Source organism: Hyalella azteca, unplaced genomic scaffold (genome assembly GCF_000764305.2).
Source record: "Hyalella azteca isolate HAZT.00-mixed unplaced genomic scaffold, Hazt_2.0.2 contig10229, whole genome shotgun sequence".
Lineage (NCBI taxonomy): Eukaryota > Metazoa > Arthropoda > Malacostraca > Amphipoda > Hyalellidae > Hyalella > Hyalella azteca.
In genome coordinates this window covers 17234-33714 of record NW_025940275.1, presented here as the reverse complement: position 1 = coordinate 33714, position 16481 = coordinate 17234, and the positions used below count along the sequence as shown (strand labels likewise).

At 38.0% G+C, this 16481-nt stretch overlaps 1 protein-coding gene across 1 annotated transcript; it reads right to left on the bottom strand.

Annotated features, from left to right (window-relative positions):
• Window positions 1-3642: 3642 nt before the first annotated feature.
• Window positions 3643-14269, bottom strand: LOC108672315 (hepatic triacylglycerol lipase). The gene is made up of 8 exons (XM_047882334.1): window positions 13938-14269; window positions 12979-13097; window positions 12626-12769; window positions 12163-12315; window positions 11545-11660; window positions 11111-11229; window positions 10740-10814; window positions 3643-3766 (listed from the first exon to the last, which is right to left on the bottom strand). The coding sequence occupies exons 1-8, from the start codon at window positions 14140-14142 to the stop codon at window positions 3702-3704; spliced, it is 996 nt and encodes a 331-aa protein (XP_047738290.1). The 5' UTR covers window positions 14143-14269; the 3' UTR covers window positions 3643-3701.
• Between the last annotated feature and the right edge of the window lie 2212 nt (window positions 14270-16481).

Sequence of the window (16481 nt, the reverse complement as noted above, 5' to 3'; positions counted from 1 at the left end):
ACCAGCAAAAAACACTGTGTGACTCTCTGAAAAACGATCAAAACAAATGTTAATAACATGAATTTATGGTCTGAAGTGATTCAAACTTGCGATATAAATATTATAGTTGTAAATTTAAATATTAAAATTAAATTGATTACCAACAATCCAAAATACTATCCTCGACCGTGTGAAAATAAAAAAGGTAAAAAGAGAAAAACCAAAGGCATTGAAGTTCAGAAATTAAGGCAGTAATTGTGAAATGCACAGGACACGAACCCAGTATGAACGTAATTTAAAATGAAAGTTATATGATAGTCTAAGTGGATCTCAGGTAGAGGGCGAGAGGGTGAAATCCGGCTTGTGGCTGAAGGGGGTGAAAAGCAGGATGAGTAAGGACGCTGCCAAGCAACAATGAGCGGACGTGCGAGACAACATGGTCGACTTATGGTCTGCCAAGCAACAATGTGTGGACGTGCGAGACAACATGGTCGACTTATGGTCTGAGAGAGCGAATGGTTCCTAATTGAGTAGTTCCATGCACGGACCAACCTACACTCGATGGTTAATCTTATTTTTCGATTAGAGGCTTGTCACGTCCAGTATACGCGCATGACGTTAAATTTTTTATTCGTACGTCAATAGCGCGGACGTCACAGTATTCAAATTAACGGCCGCCCCGCTCGCACATTGTGTTGATAGCTTGTGCTGGGAGTAGCGCTACAGCTGCGCTACTCCATAGGCCGATTAGTTATAAGTATTATACATTCCTTGTCAATTTATTATGATTTGTGAATTTTATCCATTTATCACCAGTGTAACGTAATTTTATGTAGCTCTCACGACTAGGGTAAAGCAACCGAATTCCACCTTAATTAGGTTTCAAGTTTAATAATTCCTATAGGGCAGCCATTCACGTAAGTTCAGTAACCTGCAGTCATAAGTGATTCATTCTGATACATCTGGCAACAATATTATTTAAATGTCATTAAACCTGAATTCTTTAGTAATTTGAAAGCACTTTTATTTTTTGATTATTTGACTTTCTATTTATTTGCGGCGTTTTTTGTCCCGAAGTTTAATTAACAAAACCTAAATAAATAAGATTAAAATTAAGTTCTCGGAAGCCTTGATTTCTAATTATTCCTGCCTGGCTATTATCGAGTGACCCTTGGAATTCTAGCCAGAACAAGGCTAAAATCCTAACAAGACATGTGGGCCAGGAAGCTATCCCTGGACAGAGGTCAGTTGTAATAATAACTAAGCGAATGATATGCTGAGTATGTTATACGCTTTAGTATAGACATAAAATAATTTCATATCTCTCATCATGAAAGCTACTAAGAAAACGAATATGATGTGGCCAGAGATTGTCTACCTATACCCTCAGCCGCACAGCTATAGGTGCACCCAAAAACTGTCTATCAATGGAGTACTCATCAACGATTTATAAATCTCTCCTGTTCCTCATTCTTTTGGCATACTGAAGATCACGATAGCCGTCATGGTTGTGTAATCTTCGTGGTATTGCTTTCGAAGTGGTATTGCAGATCCTGACAAATGGTATTGCAGCTTCTCCTGCAGCTCCAGCGCTACCAGCGACCTTTCGTTACCAACTTATCACTAAATGCAACCCTGCGCGTACCCACAACCTTGAGTCACCCGTAGCCTATTTTGCAATTCTTATTTTTCTACGCCAGCTACAGTACTTTCTTTTCTCAAGCTAATTCGGTTGAGTGCGAAAAATGTGTCGCGAAACTAGTAGCATTAAATGCCTTGCATTTTTTTCAATATTCCTGACTCAGTTAAGGCTTTGAATGTAGCTCAGCAGGAATTATTCATCAGGGCCCATACTTTAAAAAAAAAAGTTAAGAGATCGTAAGTTCATTAGTCAATCATTAACGGCCATTCAAGTAAAATTCACCAATCATAGACAAGATAGACAATAAAATAGATCGTAAGTACTTACTTTAACTTAGCGAGTTTTGAAATTATGACCCCAGGTGGTGCAATCTAAGGTTAAATCAAGATCCGATCACTTAGCCCATCGTCACCGTTCGTCAACAAAGGAGAAATGAAAGCTTAATAAACTAGTATTTATTGAATAGATGCAAGAAGAAAAATTACAACAAATAACGAACTATTAAAGAAGTCATAATAAATTCTCGACGCATAACCCCACTAGAACCTAAGGAGCGCAGTAGTCCGTGTTCAAGCATGGGCGGTGCACTGAATAGGGACGCACCGAGAAGGCTTCAGAAGGTGCAAAAGATAGGTGTGCAACGCAGAAAAAGGCAGGTGTGCAACGCAGAAAGTGCACGGCAAACTGTGCACAGCCATACATAGTTACCAAGAACAGTAGTAATACGTTCTTGATCTAATGGGTAATCGACGTCCTGTTGGCCCCCTGCAATCAAAGCCGTACTTTTTGGTCCGAACAGTGGAGTCGTACGTTGCTATCAACCAATAAATCCGTTCTGCAAAATAATGGTGATCAACACCACGAACTAGCACTAGCACAAACTATCAATTAAGAAACTAAAAGTTCACAGACCAAATCATACCCATTTGAAACGCTATATTAAAGTCATATGGAATTGGCCTATCTTCTATTTCCACTGCAACTCGCCTACTAGGAACGCTACACCGAGAGTATGGTGAAGGTAGGTACGCTATGAATATAAAAGGTGCTTATACAAGGTGAAAGTTTAAGCCGACAGAATTAGCGGCAAGTACTTCAAGTCAGTTATTATATAATAATAATAATAATAAAAATAATAATAATAATAATAATAATAATAATATTAATAGCGGTTTCAGCGCTTATTAGGCCGTAGGCCTGCCGCCGATTCCTAACATAGCAGAATATTCACAGCTTGTAGCGGTCTCGAACGCGCAACTTGCTGCTTCAATTCTGCTATGCTTAACCGCCCGGCCTCCTCGCCGATTCTGACCAGAAACTGGCGCACAGAGTTGGGATCGAACCCGCGCTTCTCTGCTCCAAACCTGGTACTCTGAACTTTAACCACTGGGCCACTGGGCCACAGTTTTGCAGGCTGAAAGCTTATACACGAGGGAAGTATTAGCTAGTCAGTATTTTCCCATCCGCAAGGGTCAATGTGTCGTTAGAAGCTGTCGAGTGAAGTCTATTCTCTATGAAAAACAAATGTAACTTGGCAATAATGGCGAGTTTGAGGTGGCTTTTGATAAAGCAGTTGGGGCATTGTTACACAACTCTAGCTGAGGAGGTGAAAAACGTTGTCGGTCGTCCTAGAGTGTGGGTGAAAGACCTAATAAGGTCTCGTTTGAGTTTCACAACCCTGCTTAATTATCAATTAGTTTCTGCTGGAATATTCATCGTTACATATATTCAATTTTGAATAATACTTTTGGAATATCTTTAAGAACAGTTCAATATCATCTGAAAACCTATTAACGTTCTTACAACCGTCGTCGTTTGGACAAGATATACATATTTCATAACATTGGAAGCACTTGCCCAAGCAGAATAAAGAGCGACCGGCGCAGATGCGCACGGTACTGCACCTTTACCGGTAACAATAGAACCAAAAACGCAAATTAACTGAAGTGTCAAAAAAAGAGTGAATCTCCTTTACAACAACTCTTGAGCAGAAATATCAATATTCGTACACTTACCACAATATGGAGGAGAATACCCGGTATGGACAAAAAGCTTGGACTTTGGGGGTATGTTCATGGGTTTAGCCCTGAACCCCATTTTTGAGCATTTTGCTCTGGCGGTGGTATTGCAGCTCCAACAGTCCTCCTGAAAATTGACACTCATTGTACAAAGTGGTGTTATGGATTAGATTTCTCGATTTTGAGTCCTTCAAGATAGCAAAGTGAGGTTGAAAGAAGGAATTAAATATTATGATTATCAAGCATCAAGCTATAAATAATACGAACGATAACCAGATGTGCCCAATAAATACACACGACCAAATACTTGACAGATGGCACTTACAAAACAAAGCGGCACGCTCGTGTCGTGGGATGAACTTTATTATTAGCTCCGCATCGTATTCAGTATTAAATACTCTCTGTAGAGATCATTTTTTCAGGCCAAGCTGGGAAAATGCCGACTTCACTGTTGTCAGTAGAGCTAGTAAATTGAATGGATGTATTCGGAGAAAGAAAGAGGCGATGCCCTGTTTAGCAGATGTGATAAGTTGAGCATAGTCCGGAAAAGGACAGATACTGTCCTGCAGAGACACAACTCTAGACACGATATATTGACGTAGACACGAGCATTAATGCAGTGGTTATGTGCGCATGAAGGCGGGCTATATAAAAGGTAGCTTACTCGTTTGGTACCCATTTCGTATAATGTATCAGCATATTTCTTACTCAATTATGCGTTTCCTTCCATCTGCATAAACGAAATACTGCGATTTAGTTTTAATTTTTGAGAAATTTCGGGCATAGATTTCACATTCGCACCTGCTCAGTGCATCATATGATTTGGGTGACTTTGGAAGTTTTTTAGCGTGCACATCCAACGTGAAACTAACATTTCGCCCCTACTTTACTTCACTCTTCTCTGAAGAATTTTCGCCAGTTCGTTGCCTGACCTCGCAGCAGCAACTCCCAGGGAGCTGTTGAAGCTTCGTGCCAGGTTCAATTTCACCGTATCTGTCGACACCTCAAGTCAGATTGCCCCTACTAACTTATGAAGAATCTTCGGCCCCGGTTTACCTTTGAACCTATGGAGTAAAGCCTTTTATGGGAGCTTAGCTTGAGCACGGCCGGGATCCTGGGCGCATACGTGGGCTACGTCTGCGCTACGTCCTACCATCGGTGGCACACATGACGCTGACTCTTTGGATGCGACCACTACTTTGGCCCCGGCATCTTACCTCTGCGCGGGCGTGGACCAGCTCCAAGAACCGGCACTTCGGTTCTTCGGTGACCAGCTCCAAGAACCAGCGATTCACCGAAGGATTTTTTTAACACTTCAGGTACGTCACTCTATCTTCGTAGGCACGTAGCAAACTGTGATGAGGTGTTAAATCCTATTCCTATTCACTTAAAACCCAAATAAATAATAAAACCCTTAAATACCGATACATTAATATTCTTTGATACATTTGAGAATTTATTAATGCTCCATTGCAAATTTCTCTTCAATAATCCAGATGGCATCTGAATTAAAACGTGTGGCAACAATTTGCATCTGCTCGATATACTTTTTGCTACGATTTGCAGACTTATTGATGACCTTTTATCGCACATTTTTTCGTCTAATTTCAGAGCTTATTTTTGTGCCTCGCCTAACCACCGTTTCCAATTCTTCAGAATTTCGGGTTGGGCAGACGCGGGAGCAAGTTGCGGCTCCTTTGCCTCTTCACGCATATTGAAGAGGAGCCGCTACCCAAATTAGGCAGCACAAAACAATTTCGTGGAGTTGATGGCAATTTATACCATCTTGCAGCTTTCAAATAAAGAAAAGATTTCTCTTTCCTCTGCTCAATTCTAGTTTTGTTTTACTTGCCTTCGAATTCATTTTATATGCTCGTTCCTCAAAAATTTGTCCACTACATGAGAAATAATATTGCAGAGGATGGAAATATAAATTTTATAGAAACTTCATATGTTGATGCATTGTAACCAAAATAAATCAGACTTCCGCGCAATGTTCCCAAATCGTGCCCTATGTGTGGAAAAGTTGCCCATGTTATTGTCATTCGTTCTGCGCCACCACAGTGAACACCTGTGTACTATAGGTACTTGATCACCTGATATTTAAGGAGAGCGTCTACCCTAAAAATTATCTCAGCTATTTACAGTCGGATCACTCTGAAACTTGGTACACATATGTAAAATGGAAAAAAACTCGCATTTTGTTCGTGTGAATTTTTCGAAAAAACGAAAGAAAACGTGAAATTCTTAGAAAACGGCTATAAAAGGGGGTACTGTAGAAATGGATCTGGTCCTAGGATTTCCAAGCTACAACATTGAGACACATATCATTCGATGCGTGAGGTCTTCATCTACAAAATGTCCATCCCTTTTTTTTGAAATTTCAATTTTTGTGGAAGTGGGGGGCATTTTTCCAAAATGTTCGGAAATTTTTCGATTTTCCCCCCGCCACCCCCCTCTTTTTGCAGAATAAAATTCAAACTATAATGAAACTAGTAAAACCGGGATGAACATTTTGTAGATAGTTTATTTGCAAATTGAATGATATATGTCTCATTGTTGTAGCTTCAAAACTCTAGGAGGAGATAGGTTTTCCGTGACAATAAGTGTGAATGTTGAGGAGAGCGCGACAAAGTCCCGAGCGCACTGCAATAGGCGCTCAATGTAGCATAGATACCAAACTAAACGTTTCTGGAGCTTGATTCCACTCAAGGATGATGGGAGCGGCTACATGCGCATCTCTCCCTACAAAGCCCGGAGGCACACGGAGTCAGACCTCATAGAAACACTGTATTTGTAGTGCTGGGCAGCGAATTAGCTCCTATGTAATTACTGAAATAACTCTCCCCCCGCCCCCCTTTCATGAAGTGTCGTGAACGTACAAATCAACGTACAGAGATGGTAATGGTACCGTTGGATAGGCCAGAATGTCAGCTTTAAGATGAGACTAAACACGTAACTGCAGCACAACTCAAGTAGACACTATATTTAAAGAGCTCAGCAGCTAATTAGTTCCTATCTAATTACTTAAAGAACTCCCCCACCCGCCCCCCTTTCATGAAATGTCGTGAAATCATAAATCAACGTATAGATATGGCAGTGGTACCGTTGGATAGGGCAGAATGTCAGCTTTAAAATGAGTATAAAAACCGAAAAAGTGAAAATTTTCAATTTTAGGGTAGACGCTCCCCTTAAAGTAGGGCTAATAACTTTATCTTTTGTGACCTGACCTTGAATCTTAATTGAGTAAAGTTTAATATGTAATATGTTCTAATTTAGGTATTTTAAGCGAAAGTAAATCTTGTCAAGTTTAATTGTGTGTTCTTTAGGAACTGATTATTGGTGGAATCTGTGGAATCTGGCAGTAATTAATTTCCATCTCTCATGCAGAGAGATCCACCGAAGTTGAGACATGACTTCTATACTTTCGCACACATTATTTTTCCCTGCGTTGTTGAATACAAGTCGAAGTGTGCGGTTGTCTTTATTTCCCTGTTGGCGATGATTCGCAAGAAGTATGATGAATCGATGGGTTATGGCGGATAGTATATAAAGTTATAGTTAAGTTATAAAGTCTCGTGTATCGCCCAGTTGACACTGGTCCCTGTAGCAATATAAGCTTAAGGGGAGCGTGTCAGTACAACATAAAATAAATTGGATTTTTTTATTTTTAAACTCCTTTTGTAGCTGCTGCAAAGTCGCGTCTAAAGCAGCAAACAGCACGTATGTGCGTGCTCTTGTTTCTGTGCAAGGCAGTTTCAAACTTTCATGAAATGAACATTTTATAACCATTATAAAGATTTATTTAATTAAATCTGTGTTTATAGATCATTATTTGTGTTATTTCAAAATGTTTGCGCTCGATTTAAAGCTGAATGCAAGACGCGTTCGATAAAGCAACAACCATGGATGTATATGCAATAATTAATTATTGCGTGAGGTCGTTTTGAACGATAAAAAATGACCATTTTCTAACAATATATAAATAAAAAATTTATTTAAAGAATTTTATCTGTAGATCATTCGCTTTAATAGCATGTGTTTGCCCTAATTTCAAAGCTGCAAACAAGACGCGTTCAATAAAGCAAATATCATAGATGTACATGAAATACTTTTTGCGTAAGGGCGTTTTGAAATTTTATAAAATGGCCATTTTATATAAATAAACATATCAGAAAAATCACATTACAGTCTATTATTAGGCGTTAAGGTCGGGGCCCTGATCATTGACATGAAACCATTCCCTGTTTTTAATTAATAAAATCAATTCTTTTTTTTTTTGTTGGAATGGTGAGTGTGGGAGGCCTTTAAAAAAAATTATTTGCATCAAACTGGACAAGAATAATTCTAAATACGCTTGATGATACCCTAAATATAAGTAAATATCAACGGAAAAGCTTGGGCGATAGTATCAAGACATTTTTCCAGCGTTTTTTTTCATTTTTCAAGAAATTTTACTTATTTGGCTCTCCTGAACAACTAGCATTTCCAAAATACGCCATCTTAAAAATCTATATCCTCCTTTGACTCTAAGCTACAACAATCGAAGATATGCCATTCGATTCGCAAGGAAAAATTTCTAGAGATCGTCAGGTCGTTTTTTCGATTTCTTTTTTGTTTTAATTATATATTGAAAAAATATAACTCAGTATTCACTGCAGTGAGTGACAGAGAGTGCATTTTCTCGTCGACGAAAACGTGAAGTCCGGGCGGACGGATGGACGGACAGATATGACAAGCACAATATAGCGCCTTTTTTCCATAAATGATTATATAAATGCGCTAAAAAGGGGGGATTGCTCACAATTGAAAAAATCAGAGAAATTAAAAAAATACATAAAAAAACGACCGGGTGATCTCTAGATTTAGTCTTTACGCATCGAATGATATGTCTCTCGATGTTGTATAGCTTGAAAATCCTAGGATGGGATCGATTTTTACAGTAACCCTATTTTGCCTTTTTCTACGAATTTCACGTTTTCTTTCATTTTTTCGAAAAATTTACTTGAACAAAAAGTCGTTGATCTCTATTCTACCTATGTGTACTAAGTTTCATAATGATCCGTCACTAAATAAAATTTTTTTTAACCGACATGCTCCCTTAATCATAGACTATTACTACCAAACCTCGGCGTATCGTTACTAAGATTTGTATGAAACAATATTTCTTCATTTCCAATATTGAAATATAGATAACACTTCATTCATGAGCGTAACTGAGAAGAGAACGTAGAAAAGAACGTATTATATATGTTTAAATCTCTAAAATATTATTTAGTCGTACAAATTATTTTATAAGTATTCTTGAATTTTTTACCGATGAGGGAGCTGGTTTACGAATTGTTTACATTAGAAAAACTATATATTTATCTTAATTTTTATGGTCATTGAATTTTTACTCCCAATGTACGTAATTATTCAAGCACTAACTCATCACTTATCCTTGCAAGCCCATCAAGGTGGGTACTATCCCTTCCCCTCCACCAACCCAAATTCAACCTTGACCATTAATGTTTGAATTTGCATTGATTGGGTTTCCAATGGACAAAATAGTTGGGTAGCTGATACATCAGCATCGAAACTTTCGGGTGTTATTACTACAGAACTACTGCCACGTTCTGTCCACTCAGTGCCGCATTTTACCACTTTCCCTAGTGGCCTAGTGCCACCTCTCATACAATAACTCAATAACTCAATAACTCAATAACTCAATAACTCAATAACTCAATAACTCAATAACTCAATAACTCAATAACTCAATAACTCAATAACTCAATAACTCAATAACTCAATAACTAAATAACCAAATAACTCAATAACTCAATAACTCAATAACTCAATAACTCAATAACTCAATAACTCAATAACTCAATAACTCCTGTCTCTTATACACATCTAGATGTGTATAAGAGACAGCCGTTAACGGTTAACCGTTAACGGTTAACCGTTAACCGTTAACCGTTAACCGCTGTCTCTTATACACATCTAGATGTGTATAAGAGACAGGTATTTGAGTTATTGAGTTATTGAGTTATTGAGTTATTGAGTTATTGAGTTATTGAGTTATTGAGCTGTCTCTTATACACATCTAGATGTGTATAAGAGACAGGGTTAACGGTTAACGGTTAACGGTTAACGGTTAACGGTTAACGGTTAACGGTTAACGGTTTACCGCTGTCTCTTATACACATCTAGATGTGTATAAGAGACAGCTCAATAACTCAATAACTCAATAACTCAATAACTCAATAACTCAAAAACTAAATAACCAAATAACTAAATAACTCAATAACTCAATAACTCAATAACTCAATAACTCAATAACTCAATAACTCAATAACTCAATAACTCAATAACTCAATAACTCAATACCAGGAATAGGCAGTCTACCCTCACTGATTCGATGAAGAGTTGAAGCGCCCTCGAGTGGGAACATCTATGGTCTGTTTTTGTGCAGAGTGAACAATTTAGTAGTTGTTCTAAATAATTTACTAACTGTAATGATGATTTTCAATTGTAATTCATTCTTTATTCCAAAATTTTTTCATCTCAGGCAGCCTACATACAATGCTCATCATATGCGCTCAAAAGAAAGCTGATGATATACACTACAACATACATCAATAAAAATCATGGGGTGTATAAGAAGGTAAAATCTTTCACATTTGTGGCTGGTAGTCAGACGCTTGTGGACGAGAGCCGCGGAAAAAATACTAAAATACTAAAATTACTATATACTAATTACTAAAATTACTAATACTAATACTAAATACTAAAATAATTACTAATACTAATACTAAAATTACTAAATACAATACTAAAATTTCCTACAAACTCTCTACTCTGATCAAACACGATATTCAAGTGGGAGTGGAGAGTAAAACATGGTGCTAATATGATTACAGGAAGAAGAGGTAGTCAATATTCTGTTTTACATGGACGAAAGGATGAATGCATTTGGAGAACGTATACAGTATTAAGTAGATGGAGAAGGAAAGCTAAAGTGTCGACATACTCTTCCCCAATCTACATACTACAAGAGAAGAGAAAGCAGTTGACGGTTACAAAATTATTTTAAAAATACATGATAATCAACTCACCCGAGCACCCTGGTTGTGATCCCCCGCCGTTGGGGTAGAAGTCGAGGTGCCCGATGGGCTCAGCCAGTCCCAAGTCTTTCTCAAAAAGAATAAATAAGCATAATAACTTCGATAACAATCTAGATGCAGGTCACGAGATCATGTATAATAATGTAATATTTTTGAATACATTTCGCACTTAAATTCATCATTATTTCCCGTTATTAGTTGGTATTCATACATTAAAAAGTCGAGTGAATCTGTGCGACGAATTTTTTTAATTAAATATCACCAGTAAACCTCATAATTTTTACGTGCGAAACTATAAATAACGATAATTAAGTCATCGGCCAAAAAACATTGAAATTAGTGGTATTATTATCTGCACTTACGCCCTAACCCGTACGTGTCGGTGTGGATGACATCCACAAAATGTGCGTCGCTGTAGTCAAGTCGTCCTGAACTACTCTTTCTTGCGTACCCAGGTCCTGCTGGGTCTAGACCTGTTATCCTGCAAATAAGCAATTCTTGTTTCAAGTTAACTGATATTGCAATATTTGAGTAGTGATCAATTGATTAAAACGTATTTTTGATAAAGCTCATTAAATTTCTTTCGAGGCATGGCTGGTTGCGGAGCTATAAACCTATTATATTTACAATCGTAAATGAATGCATCACATTCTATAGTATTGCTTTTTTAGTACGAATTACAGTGATTGATTTAATCTTAGAAACCATATCTTCATATTATCATGAAATTCTTTTATTTAATGTACTATAATATGATGTAATATAATTTTTAGCATAATTTTATAACTTATAGTACCTTCCGACATTGATGCGATATTTTTTCTGCAAAAATTTCCCGGCAAAGCCACACAGGTGTGCCCCCATGCTATGTCCTATCAAGTGAAATTTGCTTTGAGGAATACCGTGGACCCGCTGAAAAAGAACACTCCATGAAGAACTACACAAAATTATACATATATGTATATGTAAAATATTCCAACTAAACTAAATAATTTTTCAGTTTAATTCCTGCGTTAACACGTTGACTACGAATGCTCCATATTGTACTTTTATTTAATTTTTTGTACTTTTATTAAGCAGGGTTGCCAGACGGTCTATTTTTCCGGACAAATTCCGTGATTTAGTTTTTCTCAATTGCGTTGGCCGGCTAAAATTTATGATAGGGGTACTTCCTAATTAAATTTTAAATACTGCAAAAAGAAAATAAATGAAATTTTTATAGCGGAACATACAAATAAACTAGTATACATTGAATTATCGGCCATTTTTGGCCCTTTTTGTTATCGGATTTGGCCGATTTAAGGCAACCTGAATTATATACCACTACGTACTGGAGAAATACATTTCGTGGTACACATATGTACCAATACGTATTCAACGTGTTATCAGTGCGGATGCGCTCGCTTGACATCACCTGTAAGCTCTCGATGAAACGGGCGAGCCATCTTCGAGCCACGAACTTGGCGTTCCTTCTCGCCTTTTTATAGTCCTCACTGGCGCCGACTCTCCAGTCCATCTCTACCACGTTAGCTGTAACACTAGTCCTTAACAGCTCGCCTGTCAACACCTGATGATATGTAAACAAAAAACATATTGTTGCATGCACCAATGAACATTCGAAACACCATTTGATCAGGTTAGCTTTTGGCTGACATTTTTAATTTACTTCATCGAGTTCTCAGGTAAGCATCTAGCGATAGTCGAGAGGAAGAATAACTTATGTTTCAGGCTTCTTCAATAAGTGTCAATATTTATGATCTAATAAAAAATGACGGAATGGTTGACTAGTTTAGCGTGTCCAACAAGACGAGCACTGCGCAAATGAATTAAAGTTGCGGTTGTACACTTGCTGAGCTTTTAGTCTTGCATAGATTTACCCACGTCAAGCTCGACACAAGAGAAGAGGTCGCAAAACTGTTGGAAGAATTGCCAGATGAATGCCAGCCATATACAAGGATGTAAACTGGGCCATCACGATTCAGTGACATATTGTGCAGCCATCCCTCGGATAGCTTCAATACCTGAAAAGTCGACATTTGATCAGTGGTTACAAGTAACTTAGTATTGGGGTTGATTCTATTAAGCGGAAAGTCCATGCAAACATGTCTTTAGTTTCTGCAATAATTATGTAGATTTAAAGTTGGAAATTTATTCATGTTCTCATAAATTTTAAAAGTCAATTGATTATTTAGAAATTATATAGTTTAGTTAGCATTATGTGATACTCTACCCAGGGATCTATTTGGTCGGGGCTGGAGGTGATCAAAAATGTTGGTTCAAGATGATCAAATAAATCTCTACTTGCCATTCCAGACAATTCCCTTTGCAGTCCGTAAATGTCGACACCCACTGCCGAAAAAAAGATCCATGAGAAAACATTACTTCAATACAACCTTTACGTCATGAGGGAACACAATTCTATTTTCAACAATGATTAATAAGCGGGGATATAATATAACCGTATGAAATTTTGATTGTAAAATATTACATATTATTGATTTTATTTGTAATATGTGCATAATCACCAACGCACATGATCACCTACGCACATGATAACCTACGCACATGATCACCAACGCACATAATCACCAACGCACATGATCACCAACGCACATGATTACCAACGCACATCATCACCAACGCACTTAACCTTAAGCTTCACCCTTAGTTGCTTTCAGAATACAATTTTTTTTTTAACCTTAAGCTTCACCCTTAGTTGCTTTCAGAATACAATTTTTTTTTCTTAATGACTCATGAGACTTTTTTCTAAATGATAACTGGCAATCGTGAAAATTTATAGCACCGCTAATTGATTTTAGAAATAATTACATAAATGAATAATCTCATTCCTTTTCTGGACAAATGTTGAGACTAGATCGTGGGTATAAATTCTAAATTAAAAGTGCACCGATATCTGTCAATATCAACTTAATAATACAATTAATAATCTGTCAATATCAACTTATTACTTTCGCTCAAAAGCGTGAAAGCTACACTTCAGAGGGGATAAATTTTAAGAAATACTGACCATATCTTATATGAATTATGAATGTACCTGAATCGTTGTGCTGACAGGAACTGTTGTTATTCTTCTCTGTTTGATTCTTTGTACCTAATAAGAAGTCATCAGAGATGGTTTGATATATTTCTCCTGAGCTGTTTGATATTGCCGCGTAATTATGAATGTACCTGAAACGTTGTGCTGATAGGAACTGTTGTTATTCGTCGATGTTTGATTCTTTGTACCTAATGAGAAGTCATCAGAGAGGATTTGATTTGTGTCTCCTGAGCCGCTTGGTATTGCCGAGGCCTTAGTAAAGATAACTAGTGAGAAAAAAAATATTATAGGTTCTCTAGCCATCAGATGGCTCATATTGCTAATCACTGTTCTCATTGTCAAGTATGAAACACAAATCAATATATCCCACACAAAGATGAACTACCGCACACCTCTCAGTGCTAAAATAGAGCTAAATGTGAATACCCATGTAGCAGACCACCAGAGCAGCGATGCGCAATGACTGTCATTGCCTTCACGAGTATACCACGCACTATAGCTCCTAACAACGATCCTTTGAGCTGCAGCCCTCACCATCATACGACCTTCGAGCCTTGTGGCGCCTGCTAATAATCATTATGTTTAACCTAACCTAACCTAATCTAACCTAACCTAACCTAACCTAACCTAGCCTAGCCTAACCTAACCTAACCTGATCTAACCTAACCTAACCTAATGTAACCTAACCTAACCTAACCTAACCTAAAGTGATGTCACTCTGCTGACCTCGCAGAGTGGTTATTTTCGTTAAAATTGTGTGAAGCAAACTTTGCTAAAAGTATTTGTCACCATCGATAAATGCTCTGTTACGCCAAGCGCACAATGTCATATTAGTGTTGTATGTTTCTTGCAAAGCCACCACATGTTCCATCCCGCTAGATCCCTAACAAAATTTAGAGTCGCCCCAGCTTCTGGTAAACCAAATCAGAAGCTGCAGCGTCCGTAAATTTTTACTGGGATATACAGTATGATCCATAGGGCGATTGAATTATACATTCGGCAGCCATTAATTGCGATAGAATACGCTGGACACTTCACAACGGAGATTGTTACCCACTCTATACCATAGTCCTGTAAGTAAGATGTCTTCTTTAACTCTGGCTCACTGTTATGTTCTAACCAAGAATTAATAATGACGTACAGAGTTACTAAATCGTTAAATTATTGTTATTTTGACCCAGTGATTGATGACACAATGTGGGAAATGCCTTGGCATTGTCACATGCCTTGAAGCAATAACGCTGGGTATAGAGACACGGAAACTTCTTACTTCATTCGGAAATTCTGAGTTACCGTCTATGATAAATGGCCTTAATTATACGAATATTTTATGTTTTTTGGCTACCCATATCAGTAGAGGTGTCTGGTTCTCAGCAGTCGTTGATATCTTATTCGTTGTCCAAGTATTTTAAGCTGTATGATTATCGTATTTTTATCAGCACCTTGGTGGTGATGGTGCCACTAAATAGAGAAGGAAAAAAACACGAGTGGCCGGAAAGATGAAGGAGGAAAGAAATCACAGTAGGAGATGAAAAATTCGTTTTTTCATATTTAGGTTTTATATCTATGAGTTTTTGGTATTTGTTTATGGTTAGACGGGGAAGGAAGAATCATCGTCGCTTATCGTTTGAAAGCCGAGGTGTACGACGAAGGCGGTGCATCAGTGTGACCGTGGACTAAGAAGTCCTAAACTCAGTATAAGGTCATAAGGTATGTTGTGTAGTTAAAATTAGCTCACGACAAGCTCACGGTGAGTGACGACTCTGAGGCGGTCGGTGTCCATGCCAGTGATGGTATAACACTGAGGCAGTGTCCATAGCATCAAGCACAGTGAATGTTTTATACCGTGTCCTAAACTCAGTGTGCACTTCACAGTATGCCCAATAACTGCCACACACAGTGTTAAATGAACACACTTTCCCCAGTGCACACTTCGCTGAAATATTGTTGTGTGCACTGCGAACCCCGCACTCACATCAGCTAACGATTAATTTGATTTAATCTTTGGATAAAGATAATGAAAAAATCTCTGGACCATTATCTGTTAGCGCAGTAACCGCCAGGTAGTGCAGTAGACGCCAGGTAGTGCAGTAGACGCCAGATAGTGCAGTAGACGCCTGGTAGTGCAGTAGACGCCAGGTAGTGCAGTAGACGCCAGGTAGTGCAGTAGACACCAGGTAGTGCAGTAGACGCCAGGTAGTACAGTAGACGCCAGGTAGTGCAGTAGACGCCAGGTAGTGCAGTAGACGCCAGGTAGTGCAGTAGACGCCATCTGTGGCAATATGGCTCTCACATAAAGTATGAAGTATAACAATAGTGCTATGCGAACGGTACGTGAGTTGACCAGAATAGTATGGGATACGATAGTTTAAACTGTATGGATAGTTAATTAAAGTATGCGTGAATATACAGTATCTAACACGTGAACAAGTTGATTTAGTCGGTCAGGCTGAAATTGAGGAGGCAGTATGAACAATCAAGCGGTAATAAAATGATCAGTGATTATGGTGGTGCTTGCATCAAACAACTACTAAATGCCAATTATTCACTTAGATAATATTCAGATCTTAAGTCCTCTGTTAAAATACGACAGCAAGTTAGTTAAGATACGACAGCAAGTCCGCTGAAGGCGGTCGTATCTTATAGTTATAAGACAAGATGAATTCTTTTTAGAA

Excerpts from the sequence above, each read along its gene's own strand:
- LOC108672315 (XM_047882334.1), bottom strand. The coding sequence starts at position 14,142 with ATGAGAACAGTGATTAGCAATATGAGCCATCTGATGGCTAGAGAACCT. Across the intron at positions 11,230-11,544 it reads TATCGCATCAATGTCGGAAG|GATAACAGGTCTAGACCCAG; the intron begins GTACTATAAGTT and ends GCTTATTTGCAG. Across the intron at positions 10,815-11,110 it reads CGACACGTACGGGTTAGGGC|ACTTGGGACTGGCTGAGCCC; the intron begins GTAAGTGCAGAT and ends TTTTTGAGAAAG.